At 44.3% G+C, this 19,646-nt stretch overlaps 1 protein-coding gene across 5 annotated transcripts in view; it reads left to right on the top strand.

Moving 5' to 3' along the window:
- NCK1 (NCK adaptor protein 1) overlaps window positions 1-19,142 on the top strand; it is a 742,357-nt gene extending 723,215 nt beyond the window's left edge. For all 5 annotated transcript variants that reach the window (XM_086943909.1, XM_086943911.1, XM_086943910.1 and 2 more), the window contains one exon: window positions 18,563-19,142. In XM_086943909.1, the coding sequence (XP_086800035.1) occupies window positions 18,563-18,757 (195 nt within the window). In that variant the 3' untranslated portion in view covers window positions 18,758-19,142. The remainder of the gene's footprint in view (window positions 1-18,562) is intronic.
- The last annotated feature ends 504 nt before the right edge of the window (window positions 19,143-19,646 follow it).

Below are 19,646 nucleotides of genomic sequence, written 5' to 3' on the forward strand. Positions count from 1 at the left end.
CAGAGCATAGCATAGCATAACAAAACATAGCATAGAAAAACAAAGCATAGCATAATAAAACACAACAAAACAAAGCATAGCATAACAAAAATATATCATAGCATAACCAAGCATAGCATAACAAAACATAGCATAGCATAACAAAAAATAGCATTGCATAACAAATCCAAGCATAGGATAGCAAAACGTAGCATAACAAAACAAAAAATAGGATAGCAAAACAAAGCATAGCATAGCATACAGCATCACTCCGCACCACAACAGCATCACTCGGGGGCACCACTGCATCACTATGCGCCTACCACAGCATCACTGAACGCCACATCATCACTCGTTCGCCATCACAACATCACTCAGCGCCACCCCAGCATCAATCTGTGCAACCATTCAACAACACTTGGTTCAAATATGTTCTCTTAATGTTTCAAGCTTTATTAGAAATGTAATAAAAGATGTTAATATTTCACTTCTGTTCTTGGATTTTCGTCACAATAAAATACACTGAACATAATCTTCACAAAAGTTATTTACAAAACTTTAAGCTATTGCCATTATAAATAACAATAACTTTTATTTAAGTATTAATTATTGAAAACAAAATAAAAGCCATTGCTATTTGTAATACCAATACATGTAAGTCACGTAAATACAACACATATTGCATTACAAATGCTATAGGCGTCACATTTGCGAAAGTTATAACTATTGGCATTGTAAATGTCAAAGCTATTAATTTCACTATTTACAAAAACAAAACCTAAATAAAAAATGTAATTTACAATACCACTAGCTCAAACTTTCCTAATGCGAGATCTATTGCATTGCAAATGCTTGTTTGTTATGTACTTACCCACTTTCTACTCCATGTTTCTCTCTCCACACTGTTTTCTTCTTCTTTCTTCTTGGATGCCGTCAGCACGATGGCACCTCATGAGCCTCAGGCAACCCCCTTATGCAAATCCTGATGCTGCTCTCATGCTGCAGATGAGCAGCGCCAGGATTGGCTGGAGCGGGCAGTCTCGAGTCTCCAGCAGGAACAGGAGGCCTGTGCCTGCTCTCCACCCAGCTGTCTGAAACCGCTAGGTGGAGAGATTTACACTGCGCAACTCAGGCTGGCTCCCTCAAGACTGCCGGCCAAAGTGACATGCGCACTGTAAACTAGAGTGAGCACCACTTCCCTGCTGTCAGTCAGCAGCAATGCCTCACCACCAAACAGTGCTTGGGCTGGGAGCAGTGACAAATAAAACAGTAATTCATTGTATTACTGTTTTATTGTTCACTATTGCTGCACTGGCAGCAGGAGGGCGGCGCCCCTTCGCCCTTACACGACGAGAGCGCATCCATCCTTTGCAGACTTGCAATCCACGGGAAGCAGAGTGCCAGAAGTTATTGTTGAATGCACTCGAAATGCTGATGTGCTTCAAAAGAGCCATTCGAAAGTAGCAAGTCAAGTACTTTTGGTCTTTTCTCAACTTGTGTGGGTGATTTGTGTGTGGTGATGCCACAACATGGCTTTTCCCACTGGGAGCTCAGTATCTTGCACTCCAGTTCAAGTTTACAGCTGCTCGAGTCTCTGTGTTTTTAAAAAAAACAACCTTTAGCACACTCCGCAAAAAGACATTGGAAATAGAGTCTCAAGATGCCTTCCCTGATGAGCTCTTGTCATCAGTTAATCACCTACGCTTATTGTCTCGATCTCAAGCCAGGAAATGAAGCATCCGTTAGTCTGTAAGCAGCGCATGTTTGCCTTCCGGCGCCTTCCTCCGCAGAGCCTGCTGTCATTAATCAGCGCCTCTCTGGGGGCTGAAGAGCAGCCATTTGCTGCCGTGGCGCGCGCGTCACAATCGGCTTCTTTGCCCAAATAAAACCCACGGAAATGGGACAAGAGCGGCGGGTGAGGTGCATAAAAAAGAATGGACAGTGTGGTCTAAATACAGCAGGGGGGTGGGGGTGGGGGGGGGGGGGGGGGGTGAGGGTGCGGCCAGATTAAAGGACTACTCTTCAGTAACAATTATGTTGTTCTTTTACCCACAGGTAACTGCACATAAAATATCATGCTTACAACTTTAATGAAAGATAATTGCAAATTCAACAAATGAGTGGAAACTGCTATCAGGTTTTAGGTGTGTAGACATGGAGGGTTGTTGTTTAGCATCTTGGTCCTGGATAGTAGGCGATCAGCCTGTAGCTATTGCAGGTTTCCATTCCAGACCTGGTGACGGAATAACTCTTTCACCTTGAAGCTTCAAATGACTATCACCAGTCGAGCCAATTTTGTCTCCCAAGCAGCCTTTACTTACTGATTAACCAAAAATGTACCTGTTGTTGCTGAGAGTCAGGGTCTCTACGCCGCCACCGCCAGGAGTCATAGCAAAGCCCAGGTCTTCACGCCGCCAGGAGTCAAGGGACGCAAAGCATCGCGCCGCCACCCCGGGACTACATTCCCCGGCAGGCTCAGCGGCGGCGCGCCAATCTCACGTCCCGAGAGCGCCAGAAGGTGCATTTAACCAGCGGCCAGCCCAGCGTCGCGGGACGCCGGGCGAAGCACGGGCGGGCCTGTTTAAGCCCGGTTAAGGACGGGACGGGCCACCCCTCTGAGATCTGTTGCAGCACCCAAAAGGTCAGTGTCGTCATACATTAAAGTGTTGTGACATCTACTTTTTATTATCTGTTAATTGCACCGAGTAACATCCAGGACTAACCAAGGATGGCTACTCCCCCAGATGTTGGCCCAAGCAGCAGGAAATCTACGGGCGGATCATTATTGGGAACTTTAGATAACTTCCTCATTAGGGTATCTACCGCACTTGCTAAGGATATTGAATTAACTGGGAAAAGACTATCCTTGGACACATCTTTTCACAAAAGGTCTTCTCTGGGCCCTCTGGCAGAAGCCAGATCTCCGATACACCTACATACCGACTCACAGGGCACGCTTCCTCTGTCGGAGGTGGTAACTACCCTCTTGCCTCAGGCAGTAACCATCCTGAACATAAGTGAAAACTCGATAGGAGACGGAGCATCTGTAAATGGCGCAGAGAGAGCACCATCATCTAATATTAAAACTAGATCAGCTGGGCAAGTAAAACCAACTACGATCCAGCCGAAGGGGAGGGCGCAAGCAAAAAGGAAGCGTCCTGGGCCGCAAACTAATGCTGGAGGAAAAAAAGCAAGGTCATGTAAAAATACTTTGTCGATGACCCAGCAGTAACTACACCAAATAGCCCGGTACAACATGGCATGGCCAACGAAAATGGGCAGGAAAGCCATTTGGACACCAGGGGGGAGGAGTCGTATTTGGACTTGGGACCTTTATTTTGGAAAAAACTGGAGGGTACTTTTAAGAAAATGTGCTACTCATTGCATGAGCGGTTGGACTCTATTGATAATAGACTAGTGTGCCTTGAGATGAATTTGGTAACTACTCAGAAACAGGCAGGACCAAGGCACATTGGCTACATTGCCCGAGCGAAAACGCCTGTAGCTCATGGTTCAACTGGTCCCAATAGTGGTGCCGGTTCAGGACAGGGGGTCGGGCCACCCCTAGCTACTGACAAGGTGCACACTACTAACTCTCAAACCCCTGCCTTGACACAGGTGGGAAATGCACACAAGGATAGTGGGGCGCCCCAAACTTCATTGGCGAAAGATGTCCCCCAGGTGCCCAACCATACAGGGGTGGGAGTGACACCATCGAGTAAAGAGAGTAATCAGGATGTCATTACCAGGTTGGACGCTAGACAGCAAAATTTGTCTGTCTTACCCAGGACTTACAATGAACCTTCTTTACCCTACATTGACCTCCCTCCCCACTCAGCCCCCTTTGTGGTAGTCTTGGCAGGGGTTCCACCAGTAATTCAGGGAAAACAGGAATCATACCTAGACCTAAAGCATAAATGTATATTCTGGCTTAATAAGAACCATCCTCTGCTAGTTAATACGCGAGCTGAAATGTTAGGAGAGTTAATTGGATAGGCAAGGGCTGCAAGAGGGTGGCAGGAGACTGCATTGTTATCAATTTTAGAGACCAGAAATGTGTAAACTACATCTGTAATTGGTCCCATAATGATCAGCCAAATGGGATACACGTTCTACCCTTAGCTTATTTTTATGGCCCCCGATTCCGGTTTCCTTTGAGAGGGATATGTTCCCACATGGAGTTGTATCAAACCCTTGCCCTCTAGGGAACATAAGGTTGTATTAACAGATTCCAGGCCTTGTCGGGGCTAGGGGACTGTGATTGACAGTATAAACCGCAAAGGTCTACCCTGGGTAGCAGAGCAGGGGATACAAGGGAGGGGACAGAGACCAGTATAGGGCAAGTGTCTACTTCAAAAACTAGGGAAGATGGGGAGGCTGAGGCTGGCTAAAGCAATACATGTGATATCACTATTGTGGTGCCAAATGTAGATCTGCTCCTGGGCAAGCACAATAATGCACAAATAACAAAACAATGGTGGAGGGCTAGAGGGATATTTAAAGACCAGCCTAAGTTCTATCCCCCGAAAGAGCAACATATACAACAGACAAACTTAGGGATCTAAACTAGAAACCCTGTTGGCATCTCTTTCAAGCTGTCCTAACGTCTCATTAAGTACACAAGGAAGTGACTATCAAATTTGACTAACAGAACAAATCACCAAAACATGGGCCACCTGTGATTGTCAATCAACCTCATTAACTGCATCGCTGCTGCGGCGATTTTTGCGCTGTGCAGCTTTTTTTCGTTTTACCGCGATACATGACGAGCTCAGCTCGTCATCAGCACACGCCACCCGTGGGTGATGACGAACTGAGCTAGTCATCAGCATCGAAGGGGTTAAGGATTCCCAACAATGACTTGTATAGATCAATATTCTCATCTGGTAATCCTGCCAGGGTATTGTGCCTCTTGATCATTGAGACATCCAACATATCCCCATGGTCGGCTTGGGGTAACGACCCACAATCACTTTACTGTACCATATGATGTTGATCTGATGGGAGAGTGCAGTGCAAAAAATTATAAAAGTGGTGATTAAAAAATGATAGGGAACTTATCAAAGGATTATTTATTAGGCATAAGCCCCTTCCAGTTTAAAAACAAGAACAGTGCAAAACAGTAATCGCAGTTTAACCAAATAGCTGCGAGAGGGCCAACATGTTTCAGCCTATCTTGGAAAGGGACCATAGGCTTTCGTCAGGGCCTCTGTTCTACGTAAATGCTACTGCCTAATTGTGACTAAATGTGTGAAAAAATAATTAGGAATGCAAAAAACACACAAGTGAATCAACAACAGTAAAGGATATAATTCTCCTTCATCTGCCTGAATTCCTCCTTGGCACCTGGTGTATTAACAACATCTGTTGAAAACAAACACAAAAGTGGACCCAAATAAGCTAACAAAGTCTGTTAGATACTAAAATCTTTACAGTCTTTTTGAATGTTAAGTACTTACCCAGTGTGCCCGGGGAAAGGACCTCACCTCTTCCTAGACCTGGCTGAGGATGTGTGAGACCCCGCTCTGCAAGAACAAAACAACCCCGCACTTAACAAGGGCAGAGAGAGCTTACTCTAACCTGCTCTGTCCTGTAGTTGTGCCCAGGGTTCAATAGTGATTTGCACGCAGAGCAAACCTGCTAGTATTAACCTATCCCAAAGTAAGGACTTCACCACACTGCCACACCCAAAACTACTGCTTGCAACAGTAAAATTCATTCATTCTATTAAGTCTTGTGCCAGGTGGGGAGTTCCTCAGCTTGACACTAAACCCATAAGAAAATGGACGGAGGCCGTAATACAGTTAAAGGGCCTCTGCATTGAAAACGAGCTCCGAGCTGCCAATGGGCGCACATTGTCGGATAAAATGGGAAAAGAAACTTTCGACAATGGCATCAGGGCAAGTAATATTGACTATTTACTTGTCCCCCTGAAGATGTGGTCTACTCTCCTTGATATGGAGGTAGTGACTCGTATTGAGAGTGACCACAATCCCCTGACCGCAATATTTAATCTGGGCACACATCAAGTGGATGATTCCTATGAGGGTAATACCCCTCCAGATTCAGTTCTGGCAAATGATGAGCGCCACCTCAAATGGTGCCAAGTTGCAGATCTACAGGATATTATTGACAATCTTGAGGAAGATCTGGCAGGGGCTCTAGAGGCTATGGAGGTAGCCACCCTGAATGGATCTCCCCCAAATCTTCTGTTGGAGGTACATAATAGGTTTTTTACTAAACTAAAAACATATTTCTGTAAACCTAGCTCAGGAAAAAGAAGAACACAAACAAAAAAACCTGAGAGATGGTACAACGGATCTTGCTGCCAAGCTAGGGTTGAGCTGGGTCAAGCCTTAAAATCCAAAGATATGCGTATTATAAAACAGGCCCGAGCAAACTGTAGGTTTAAGCAATGCAAAGCTAAAAGGGAATGGGAAGAGGGCATGTGGCAGGATCTAAAAGTGGCGTGTAACACAAAGAACCCCAAACTTTTTTGTGACATTTTTAAATGGGACAGGGGAGGCCACTGTGAGAACCCCCAAAATAATGTCGACCGAAAGTCATTGTTTGACTATTTCAAGCCCCAATACGCCAATAACACTTCTGAAAATAGCGAAGGTTCTTTTGATTACACCTTTTATGAGGAGCCTGTTTTTAATTTAGAGGAAGTGGATAGGGCTTTGGACCAAGTCACAGAGGATCGTGCTGCCGGCATGGATTGTGTCCCCGCAGATTTATTTCAACAGAGGGCGATGGCGGGTCTACATTTTGTATGTGGCTAATGCCGTAGCCCAAGGTATGGATGTACCTAAATCTTGGAAAGGGGTTGAAATAGTGCCGGTGTTTAAGAAGGGGGACAAGTCGCTCGCAGCCAACTATAGACCAATAAGTCTAATTGACTGCATACAAAAAATCATGGGACGGCTGGTTTTGGGCAGAATCCAGACCTGGATGGATAATGACAATGTTTTGAGTCACCTCCAGGCTGGCTTCCACCCAAAAACAAGTTCCATAGACCAGGTCTTCCGGTTTATAATGTTATACTGGCGTACCGTGGTCCTGGAAAAGGGTACTTTGTTTGCCGTCTTTGTTGATTTAAAGGCGGCTTTCGACCTGGTCCCACGAAATACAGTATGGGAAGTTCTTGCGGGGCAGGGGATGCCACCTGAACTGTTGAGCCTGATCGTCCGCTTACATGAGGGTACGTTCGCTCGGGTCCGGTGGGGTCGCCAGGGGGAGGTTACAGAACCCTTCCCTGTAGAGCGGGGAGTGAGGCAGGGTTGCGTCATGGCACCGACCCTGTTCTCGCTCTTCGTGAACGGGGTTGCGGATTTCCTCTCCCTGGTCCCGACCGACGCCCCTGCGTTATATGGTGAGCGGGTCCCGATCCTCATGTTTGCGGACGATACCCTCATCATTTCAAAAACACCCAGTGGGCTCCAGCAAGCGCTGCGGCGCTATGAAGACTTTTGTCTCGATAGGGGCTTAGAAATAAACACGGCAAAAATCAAGTTTATGGTCCTTACTGGCCGTAAAGCTCATGGGACTGCTAGGCCTTTTAGAGGGACGATGCATATGAATGGTTCCCCGCTGGAGCGGGTAGATGCCTTCACTTACCTGGGGGTTACACTCCAGAGAGATCTGGGGTGGTCTAGACAATTAGACATTGTAGTTCTAAAACACCGCCAGCAAGCAGGCATTCTCTTGAAAAAATTTACCTCTTCATTGACAAAGCCCATTATTAGAAGTATATGGGATGAAGGTCCTAAGTTTGGCCCTTTACGGAGCCGAACTATGGGGTTTTGAAAATCTAGGGAAATTAACGCTAGCAGAAAACGAATTTCTGCGAAAAGCTACTAGCGTTCCCGTAAGTACCCCGTTAACACCACTAATGTGGGACCTTGGAAAAAAGGCGGTGCAGGACCTCGCCCTTTTGCGGCCCCTACTTTACTGGAGCCGCCTATGGACTACAGAAGAACTAAGCCACTATGCTCAGGGCCTGAGGGAGATAATGAATAAGGATTCCTCCCGAAAAATACACTGGCTGAAGGCCATTCGGTCTTTACTTTTTAAATTGGGAATGAGGGAACTGTGGGAAGACCCGGAAAACTCTTTTCCCCTCCAAAACCTTTTTTTTTTTTTTAAGTACTGGGAGATGGTGATTACAGAAGAGAGGTCAGAGGGTCTCTCCCGGCACCTGACAGGTCGTTTCATGGATATTAAGGCCCACCCGATTCTGGAGCCTTATTGGGACACAATTGGGAAACAGCTGGATCGTAAGCTCTATTTTCAGCTCAGAGTGGGCACCCTCCCAGTAAGGTCTTTTACAGCAAATTGGGCAGGAAAAAATGGTAACGACAGATGTCCAAGTGTGGGGAGGAACAAGAGTCTATAAGCCATTTCCTCTTCTTCTGTCCCATGTACACTGTCCCCAGAACGATGTGGATCAAGCCTATATGTAAATTGCTTGGGATATATAGGCACGAAGAGGCTCTTAGAATCTTATATACAGACCCAACCCCTACAATTGCTGTTGCTAAGTTCTTAAAATGTTTAACAACAAGGGGTGATGATGGACAGAGTCTCTGAATTAAGCAGAATACTCTCACCCAGTCAAGAGATCAGGGCTAGATCCAACACCGTTTTTTAGCTCACTGCACCATCCCAGCTCAGAACATGGCTATATGGAAATTAGTCTGTTCCTGTCCCAGTGCATAATGGAAACAGGGCAAACCAAACTACCAAGCCAATTCTTACACGGGGAAGGAAACAAGCTTCCGGGGACCGGTTTCTGGCATTTCAGCCGTCGTCGGCCCGGCTTGCTTGAATCCTGATGGTGCAATGAGCCAGGAACTCACATCTGAGTATACCCTTCCACGCTTAGGGTGGACAAAATATTTAACAACAAGGGGTGGTAATGGACAGAGTCTCTGAATTAAGCAGAATACTCTCACCCAGTCAAGAGATCAGGGCTATATCCAACACCGTTTTTTAGCTCACTGCACCATCCCAGCTCAGAACCTGGCTATATACAAATTAGTCTGTTCCTGTCCCAGTGCATAATGGGAACAGGGCAAACCAAACTACCAAGCCAATTCTTACACTGAGAAGGAATCAAGCTTACGGGGACCGGTTTCTGGCATTTCAGCCGTCGTCGGCCCGGCTTGCTTGAATCCTGATGGTGCAATGAGACAGGGACTCACATCTGAGTATACCCTTCCACGCTTAGAGTGGACAAAATATTTAACAACAAGGGGTGGTGATGGACAAAGTCTCTGAATTAAGCAGAATACTATCACCCAGTCAAGAGATCAGGGCTAGATCCAACACCGATTTTTAGCTCACTGCACCTTCCCAGCTCAGAACCTGGCTATATGCAAATTAGTCTGTTCCTGTCCCAGTGCATAATGGGAACAGGGCAAACCAAACTAGCAAGCCAATTCTTACACTGGGAAGGAAACAAGCTTCCGGGGACCGGATTCTGGCATTTCAGCCGTCGTCGGCCCGGTTTGCTTGAATCCTGATGGTGCAATGAGCAAGGGACTCACATCTGAGTATACCCTTCCACGCTTAGGGTGGACAAAATATTTAACAAGGGGTGGTGATGGCCAGAGTCTCTGAATCAAGCAGAATACTCTCACCCAGTCAAGAGATCAGGGCAAGATCCAACACCATTTTTTAGCTCACTGCACCATCCCAGCTCAGAACCTGGCTATATGCAAATTAGTCTGTTCCTGTCCCAGTGCATAATGGGAACAGGGCAAACCAAACTACCAAGCCAATTCTTACACTGGGAAGGAAACAAGCTTCCGGGGACCGGTTTCTGGCATTTCAGCCGTCGTCGGCCCGGCTTGCTTGAATCCTGATGGTGCAATGAGCAAGGGACTCACATCTGAGTATACCCTTCCACGCTTAGGGTGGAAAAATATTTAACAACAAGGGGTGGTGATGGACAGAGTCTCTGAATTAAGCAGAATACTCTCACCCAGTCAAGAGATCAGGGCGAGATCCAACACCGTTTTTTAGCTCACTGCACCATCCCAGCTCAGAACCTGGCTATATGCAAATTAGTCTGTTCCTGTCCCAGTGCATAATGGGAACAGGGCAAACCAAACTACCAAGCCAATTCTTACACTGGGAAGGAAACAAGCTTCCGGGGACCGGTTTCTGCCATTTCAGCCGTCGTCGGCCCGGCTTGCTTGAATCCTGATGGTGCAATGAGCAAGGGACTCACATCTGAGTATACCCTTCCACGCTTAGGGTGGACAAAATATTTAACAACAAGGGGTGGTGATGGACAGAGTCTCTGAATTAAGCATAATACTCTCACCCAGTCAAGAGATCACCACCCCCTTTTCTGAATCATTTTGTCCACCATAAGCGTGGAAGGGTATACTCAGACATGCGTCCCTTGCTCACTGCACCATCAGGATTCAAGCAAGCCGGGCCGAAGACTGCTGAAATGCCAGAAACCGGTCCCCGGAAGCTTGTTTCCTTCCCAGTATAAGAATTGGCTTGGTAGTTTGGTCTGCCCTGTTCCCATGATGCACTGGGCCAGGGACAGACTAATTTGCATGTAGCCAGGTTCTGAGCTGTGATGGTGCAGTGAAATAAAAAACGGTGATGGATCAAGCCCTGATCTTTGGACTGGGTAAGAGTGGTCTGCTTAATTCAGACACTCTGTTCATCACCACCCCCTTTTCTGATTCATTTTGTCCTTCATAAGCGTGGAAGGGTATACTCGGACATGAGTCCCTTGCTCACTGCACCATCAGGATTCAAGCAAGCCGGGCCGAAGATGGCTGAAATGCCAGAAACCGGTCCCCGGAAGCTTGTTTCCTTCCCAGTATAAGAATTGGCTTGGTAGTTTGGTCTGCCCTGTTCCCATGATGCACTGGGCCAGGGACAGACTAATTTGCATGTAGCCAGGTTCTGAGCTGGGATGGTGCAGTGAGCTAAAAAACGGTGATGGATCAAGCCCTGATCTTTGGACTGGGTATGAGTGGTCTGCTTAATTCAGACACTCTGTTCATCACCACCCCCTTTTCTGAATCAAGTTCTTAAAATGGGCTTGGGTAATTCGCTCAAAACAAATAGCGACAGACATATGATGATTTCGTTTTAGCGCTGAGCTCCTGTCTAATATACCTCTGAAAAAATTGTATATTGATCAGATTGATTTTAAACATGTAAGTTGATATTCAGCAATAGTCCACTGTAGTTTAAATCCTTTTTAATATTTATTGCATGAATTTTAATGGATTTTAAAATACTGATTTTTTTTATGTATTCTTTTATGACTTAATTGTCGAATAAAGCTTATGAAATGATTAACCAAATCTACACATTTACTTTTCTTTCGGCATCAGACACTATGGACTTATTGCTTCTTTGGTCTGATCTTTCTATCGTGACACAGTAGAGGAGACACTTTTTAGTCGGAGTGAAACACAAAATAAGCAGGAAACGCTGGTTTTATTTGTATTTGAAGTATAAAGGTACAACGAGCCCACAGCCTGAAAAACCGGTCCGTCCTCCAATCTCTAACTCTTAATGCAGAATACTTGAATCATTCTAGAACCCTGCCCGACATGCAAGGCCAAGAGCATTATAGAAAATGGGTAAGTCAAGAAATAAATACAAGACAAGCACACACTAAAAAGATGAATATAGCAGACATCCATTATCTAACAAATATCAAAGTAAGGAGAAATATTTGTGGCACTGAAGTAACTAAACTTAAAATCTAAACAAAATATCCATTAATTTATGACATATATAAACAGCATATTTTGAAAGTACAAATGTTTTCTAACCCTTCCTGTTTTTCTTTTTCCTGCACTTTTAATATCCTGAAACTATAACACAAGAAGATTTGCTTAAAACAGTGCGTGTTTCAGAACCAATTGAGGGCAAATCATTCTGTGCCTCTCATCTGGTAGTGGATAAACCATCTGCTCTAGAAATATCCTGACAGGCCTCATCGCCAGACGTTTCCTTATTTGAAACACTGGACACAAACCTTGGTATGATATCAGTGGATACAATTGAATCATCACTAGAGAAGCCTACAGGATTCAAATTACATTTGTGATCTTGTATGACCTTTACCTAGCCAACAGTGTTAAGAATAGGGCTATTTTTATTCCACTATCCCTTGTCCTGTGTAAGTAGAGTTCACTCCCTTCAATGTTTTACAAGGTTTCCTAATCAGCACCAAATCTCAAACGTTTGCTCCTCTCGAATCATTATACAATTTACTTTTACGCATTTTGGAGCACACACGAAGACTCATGTCTCTCAGATGGTCCTTCTCACTGGTATTACTCTTTCGCAAGTTTTTAACCCTTCGGGTAATTGTTTACTCTTAGGTTCCCTTCCCCTCAACAACTTAAATGGAAATACATCAATTACAGAATGCAGCGATATAAGGTACTATCAAATCTTTTCCCGCAAAAATCTCTCCTTAATTAAGCCAGAAGGCAAAACTGTTAGAATGCCCTCCTTAAGGAAACAGTTTTATCGATCCATCATACCACTTGAAGCTGGACAATGCAAAGCTTCTTTAAGGCGATTAATATAATGTATCTGCAAACATTTGCATGCCTTGAGAAATGAAATGTGTACCATTATTTGTCACTATACACTTTGGAAACCCCCTCAATCAAGAAAATGCTGTCCAAAAAGTTGATCACGTTCTTGGTAGTAAGTGAATCAACAAAGTTAAAGTACAGCCTTTTTTTTAGAAATAATCCGCAATTACAAGTAAATACATTATGTCACCAGGTAGTAGTTTAAAAGGTGCAGAAAAACCTATAGCCAGATTTTCCTAAGGACCTGGTTTCCTTTGGATTTTAAGTTTTATGGTGAAATCCTTCACAACAAGCCCACAACATGTAAAAAAGGTGTGTCCTCGAATCTCCAAGTAGCTGCCTAACGCAGAATACTTTAATCATTTCAGAACGGTGCCAGCATTCCAGGTCAACACCATTCCAGGAAATGGGTAAGTAAGGGAAAAAAATTAAGAAAAAGGTACACACACTAAAAAGTGGAATAGAACACCCTTTCAGTAACTAGTGGCCTGTATTAACCATTCAGGAACAGTTTTTTGTTTTTCTTTTAACAACAAGGGTAACTAATTTGGTAACATTAAAAAAACTTGTGATTTTCCCATTAATCCGTTCACAAAATGAGTCCAACTTTATATGCTTGTTGCAGATTTAGTGGCGTGGCAGGCACAGCTCATGTCCTTGCTCATAGCAGTGGCAGCCTCTTTTCATGGGGGCCTCCATGGCAAGCTCCTTTGGGAACAGTAGCTGCTGGGGGGAGTCAGCATTTTAAGTCCTTTACAGTACCACAATGTCTAGAGGACTTACTGCCTTCATTGCAGTGATCAAACGGTTCCCAAGCACGTCATTTGGGGCTTCTGCAGTTGAAGCATTCCAGGTTGATTGAGATCCTGCATCAGCAACAAGATGGCTACTCTTTTCTGGCCTAGGGAGCGCTTAGTTCTTGGACTCGGAACAGCTTCCAAATAACACTGTGGTGCTAGTACTTGCAGACTCCCCCACAGCACGTGTCCTAGCTTCACTCTCTAGAGCAGTCAGCCTTCTCTGGTTGCTCCTTGCAATTACATAATGCTGGACTTCTCCTCCTGGATAGTCGCTCCTGCGGAGCCATTCACTTTTCTACCCTCTCTTGGCAGGCTGGCTTCTAGGCACCAGGCATACATTTTAATTCCCCAGGCAGAAAGATGTAGATCTCAAATGATGGACCCTTACCTTTGGTAGACTGTCATGCTGACACTAGCCCTGGTTACTCAGTAGTCATTTGGGTACTCTACTGAGCACTCCATTACCAATTAATTGTCACACTCTTGGAATCCGAAGGTACTTCAGCAAATCAATTCGAATGCGGCCTGGCAGAGGTCGCCACTTGAATGGCTGCCAGCTGTCTGAAATTAAACACTAATAAAACTGAAATCCTGATAGTAGGTAGAGCTCCCTCAACTGGACTTCAGCATGGTGGCCTGACCCCTTTGGCCAGCCCCGGAGCCCAGACACAAAGTCAAAAATCTAGGAGTGTGGTTTGACTCCATACTTACCGTTTAAAATCAGATTAGTAGCACTGCGGGCAAATGTTTTGGCACCTTGAAGGTCCTAAGAAAAATCTTGGACTAATCCCGCTGAAATCACGGAAAACCATTGTCCATGCTCTCATAACCTCTCAGTTGGACTATTGTAATGTCCTGTATCTGGGTGCTACTAAGGGCAGCTTGAGCATGCTTCAAAGAGTAGAAAACGCAGCAGCTCGGCTAGTACTCAATCTTCCTAGAAGATCTTCCGCTTTGGCAGCCCTAACCCAACTTCACTGGCTCCCAGTAGCAAAAAGAATCAATAATCCTTCACCAGCAAGGCTCTAAATATCTTCGCTCCTTAATTCAACTTTCTGTCCCTTTTCGCTCTCTCAGATCTTCAACAGCTAAACTAGCCAGGGTGCCTAGGGGCTCGCTCCTTCTTTCTGGCCCCAAAATCTGGAAAACTCCCTCACGATCTTAAGAGCAGAAAACTCTGAGAAACTTTTCAGAAGCAAACTGATAACCTGGTTATTCATTTCTTCCTAATTCTCCGTTACTCCCACTACTTCGTCTCCATCTGTTTCATCAACAATCATGTCTATCTGTAGGTCCTTGGTCTCAGCTCAGGGACACACCGTCTGGTGTAACCAGATGCTTTATCATTCACTTATTATTCCTTGGTCATGAAGAACATGAGTTTGGAACAAAGTGTGGTTATTTGGATCCCACTTTTATACATGTGTTCCTGACTGGATCTAGGTCTATTGCCCAAGGTTTTAGGACCAGTTTGAGGTAGTCCTTCTATTTGTCATATTCTCCTTGTTCCTCAGACCTAACCTTTGAGCAAGGTGATGGCTCTCACTGCAAGTAGCATTGAGGTCGGCTTCAAGCAGAAGTATCTAAACCTTGAAAACGATGGAATATGAGATCTCTGCACCTGACTATAGCCTTCACAAAGCAATAATCTGTGACTTTCAAAAGAGCAGGCCTTGCCTAAAAACTTCACCATACCCCTACCATCTAGCAAATTTCAGTGCTCTGAAACAACTAATCTGCAGCCCTTTGCTAACAAAGTCCTAAAGTGGCTAAAGGTAGCCCTATCTCCACCCTTCAGTGTCTAGTTCTTCAACCTCGAGCCACATAAATGCATGCACCATACTGTCTGGGCAAGCTATGTCCATCCACCATCTTATGCCATGCTAATTCAGGGGCATCTAAATGCATCCCACTGCTCCTCATACTTAGGCTCTCACAATAGTCTCTGCCATACATGTGCCACGCATTCACTACACATACTCGCACTCGACACACATACGGAATGCCAATGCGAGATTCAGGGTTTCACATAACAGAGGAACTTTACTTGAAAGGAGCGAGTAGGCTTGTCTTTTGTGAGACAGAGAAAAGGGTCTGGACATACTACTGAATCACAAAATAAGGTATTCTGTCAACACTATGGACACTGAACTGAAAGTGCCACTGAGGACCTCTTGGAACACATCTTTAGATCAAAGACTCGTTTCTGGTAGTAGCAGAAAGATGTCTTGGCCTGTGGGCACACTGTTGATTAGATTGACGCCAGAGCCAGCAAAAAGCCAAGATACCAGTTTCACGTGCAGTCGGGTACTTGGAGCAGGGAAATCTACACATTTACCATGCAAGGGACATTTCCACCAAGTTGTCAATTCTGCACAGAACGTTATGGGAGTGAATAACAATTCCACATTTGAAAGTGATTTTATGGATTCTCGTTGGTTAGGAAAATGGCAATTGTATTGTATATTGGTCTTCAAACTATCATTTAAATTATTTTTGAACCATGTCTTATTTATCTTCCATGCTCGTTTGTTTACCCATGCCTTTCTTGTCTTTACACATTTACTTTAAATAAATTGGCTAACTCAAAATTTGAGTAATAGTTAATCTGAGCTTTGTGGATTTGTTTTATTGTGTAGACGACATAAACCAATTTATATTTTTGATTTACATGTTCATATTGATATATCTCAGTCTATTAGCATATTCATTTATATATATATTAAACAGAAGCAAGTGCCATTAGCTCAATATTTGTGCCAATCGCCTTGCCCATGCTATGTAGACAACTTGTACATCTCATTACTTTCTGTCTCTTGTAATATGTTTGAAAACTGTCCAAATGGTGCAAAGGTGGACATTTAATTAGGCTTTCCCTGGAGGAAAAATAATACACACTCTGCACTGTGAGTTTGAGAGCGGGTGTACCATAAGGGTTCGTTTTCACAAGTCTACTTTGGCGGGTTTAGTCTTACTGTTTTACTTTTCCATCTTCAGTATGGTCATTACAGTTCGACCCGCTGGTTCTCATTTGTAGGGGCCTTCGTCAGGCCTTGGGATGTAGTCAACCACTGGTCCTCGTCAATTAGTGTAAACCGGTGTCTGTTTTAAGTGCTGGATTTTGTGCTGAATCACTTTAGTTGTTAAAGGCAGTTTTCTGCCTCTACTCCAGTCTGTGCTTTCCCAGATTCTGACAAGGTATGAACTCACCGTCTTCAGTCAGTGGGAATCTCTGGTATCCTTAAACAACAGAGCAAGGGGCATATTTACAATCCGTTTGCGCCGCCATTGCTTCACTTCTGTGACGCAGCGGCGGCGTAAAGCTAGGGAAATGCGTCACGTTGTAAAGCCCTGCGCCACATGAAACCTGCGTAAGGTTTCATGTGGGCGTACTGGCGCAGGGTGGGCGTTCCGGCGCAGGAACGCCTCAGAAAAGTGCCTGAGTGAAATCTACAAGATTTCACTCAGTCACTTTTCCAACCCCACTGCGTCAAAACCTTGTGCCTGCTTGAAGCAGCCGTAAGGTGTGACGCACCATTTGGAAGATAGGCTGGGTTGGCACAATACTAGAGTTGCGTCACGCCCGCAACATAACTCCAGCACTGTGCCAACCTTACGCTGGCAAATGCGACACGCATCTTCCTATCCTTGCGCCATGGCGTGCCGCTTTGTAAATGCGACACATCTGTGGTGGCGCAACAATGGCATTGCGTGTCGCACGTTTCTTGGAGCATCCCTGCTGATTTGCAAGGATGTGCCAGGTAACATAAATCTGCCCCAAGGACTTAGTGCAATAAGCATCTTGTTGTCTGGGAGTGACATTCTCAGACATCATAGACATCATTGGATGCAGTTAAAAAAAATCATTTTATGGAGCACATTTCCAGATAATCTCAATGTATACGGTAAAATACAAAGAGGCACTGGAAAAGCAAACGTTTAGAAGTTTGTCAGAAAGTAAACTTTCTCTTTATTATGGCAAGAGATGTGCCTGCCCCGAAAAATAGAAGACTATCCCTATTAGCTTCAGATAGACTCCGCATCCACATTTTATATAAACTTGTGCTCCAGCCCCATCCTAGCGTTGATAGTTCATGACAGTGGAACCCAAAAAACAAGGGCACTTAATAAGCTCCTGAGCCCCATTTGGCAGTAAAGGATTCCATATTTAACCCATAAGTTTGAAACCAGCTATCACAAATATATCTGAATCGTCCAAGCTGCCCTGCTACAGAGGTCATGATTTTTTAGGATGTCTCGTAAAGGTTGCAACTTTGAAACAAGCATTTGCAGTGCAGTAGGTCTTGCATTTATGAGTTTCGTAAATGTGGCACCTATTGCATTACAAATGCTAACTTGTAAAAACGCCAATGCGGTACTTTAACGTTAATATCGGCGCTTCCCTTTCTTTAGACAAGCAGAGTCTAAAGAAAGGGGCATGGCCGCCATTCAAGTGAAAGGAAAGTATGGGGCGCTTTTACAAAAAAAAGAATTTGTCAAGTTGACAATTGCGTTTGTTTTATTTTTTTGTAAAAGCGCCCCATGCCACACTTTCACTTTTTAGCGGTGACCACGCCTCTTTCCTTAGACTGGACAAGTTTAAGAAGAGCGGTGTGGTCAATATTAAAGTGCAAGTGCGGCATGGGGCATTTATATAAAAATAAAAAAATCTATTGGGAGAAAACCATTAAGCGAAATAGTGCGTGGAGGCTGTAATTAAAGCCTACCGAGGAACAACGCATGTAAAAGGGGTTGTCCTCATGAGAGGTTACAAATGAAGACAAGAAGGGACTGACAAGCCTTTTTACGAATCAGAAGCCAGCATTTACGAAGGACAATGACACAAGCCAATGACAAATATGGGAAGAGAGTGGGTGGGGCTTCAAGTGCATACTCCAATACAGCATGCCTCACAGGGCAGCGCATGCGCTGCCCAGGCTCGACCTAAAAATCTCTCTTCTGTGAAACAAAATTAGGTTTTGTCGTAGTTTAGAGCTAGACTTCAGTGTTGCACATCATTAAAAAACAAACGGCAATAAAAGTGAGCAAACAAAAGCAGAACGGTCATGCTTATTTTGGTATCCTGACCACGTTTGTTGCAAAACAGAACAATGCTGCATAAAAAGCAATAACCACATTTATTTGGGGCATGAATACTCAATCTGTGTTTTTCTTTTTCCATTTCAGCCTCATGACTTCTCCATCTCGCTGAAAGCCCAAGGCAAGAACAAGCATTTTAAAGTTCAGATGAAGGACAACACCTACTGCATCGGGCAGCGCAAGTTCAGCACCATGGAGGAGCTAGTGGAACATTACAAAAAAGCACCCATTTTCACAAGTGAACAGGGCGAGAAGCTCTACCTCGTCAAGCCCCTGTCCTGATGCGCAACTGTGTCGGGAACAAAAACCAACAGAACTTTGCCAAAACCTTGGCGGCTGTATTCAGCAGAGACTGACAGGAAACTAAGTGCACTGCCGGCCTGGCAGCCAGTGAGACAGCCATGTCTAACTATATCGACTATGACTCCATTTACAGCCGCACCTATGTTCTTTTTCTATTATGAATTTGTGTATTCTCTTTGTCCTCAGTGTATGGTAATTATTGGCCTCTTTGCCATGTTGATCTGGTTTCTTTTTGTTGCTGATGCCTCTTCTACTGTCACCACCGTTACCTTCCCTCCCACTCCTTTGCTTCAGACTCTGTGCTTACACGTTACCCTTCTCCAAAATCGACAAAATGTAAGGAATAAAAAAAGAACAAAAACTAGCACTGTGAGGTCTATTGCTTTGAAATAAAGTTCACACTATTCTTTTCTTGTGTCTCACTGTTGGAATTCACTTAACAGGTTGAAGATGAGTGACAGAAGATGCAAGTGGATGACTTCAAGTTTCCAGTCAGGGGAGGTTTGCAGATACAGACCAACGATTTATTTAAAATATGCCCATGTTGTACATTCTATTAACACGAGCTAAAGTTGAAGACTTACTCAAAGTCTTAACGCAGTTATTGTGATGTGTCAAGATGGCAGCACTGCAAACGGCAAAATTGAGAATGAAGAATGAAGAATGAAATACCCAAACCAATTCAATAAAAATAATTATATTTGTAATAATTTACCTCCACAGAAAGCTTTGATTACTAGAAGTAAGGGAAAATAGGAAAACAAACTGAAGAATACAAACCTCTTATTCATTGGGCTAATATGAAACAAGAATGCCCAAACATTCTAAGAATTTTCTGATAAACATGGGCATGTTTTTCACCCGAAAT

The sequence above is a fragment of the Lissotriton vulgaris genome, chromosome 11 (assembly GCF_964263255.1).
Source record: "Lissotriton vulgaris chromosome 11, aLisVul1.2, whole genome shotgun sequence".
Classification (NCBI taxonomy): Eukaryota; Metazoa; Chordata; class Amphibia; order Caudata; family Salamandridae; genus Lissotriton; species Lissotriton vulgaris.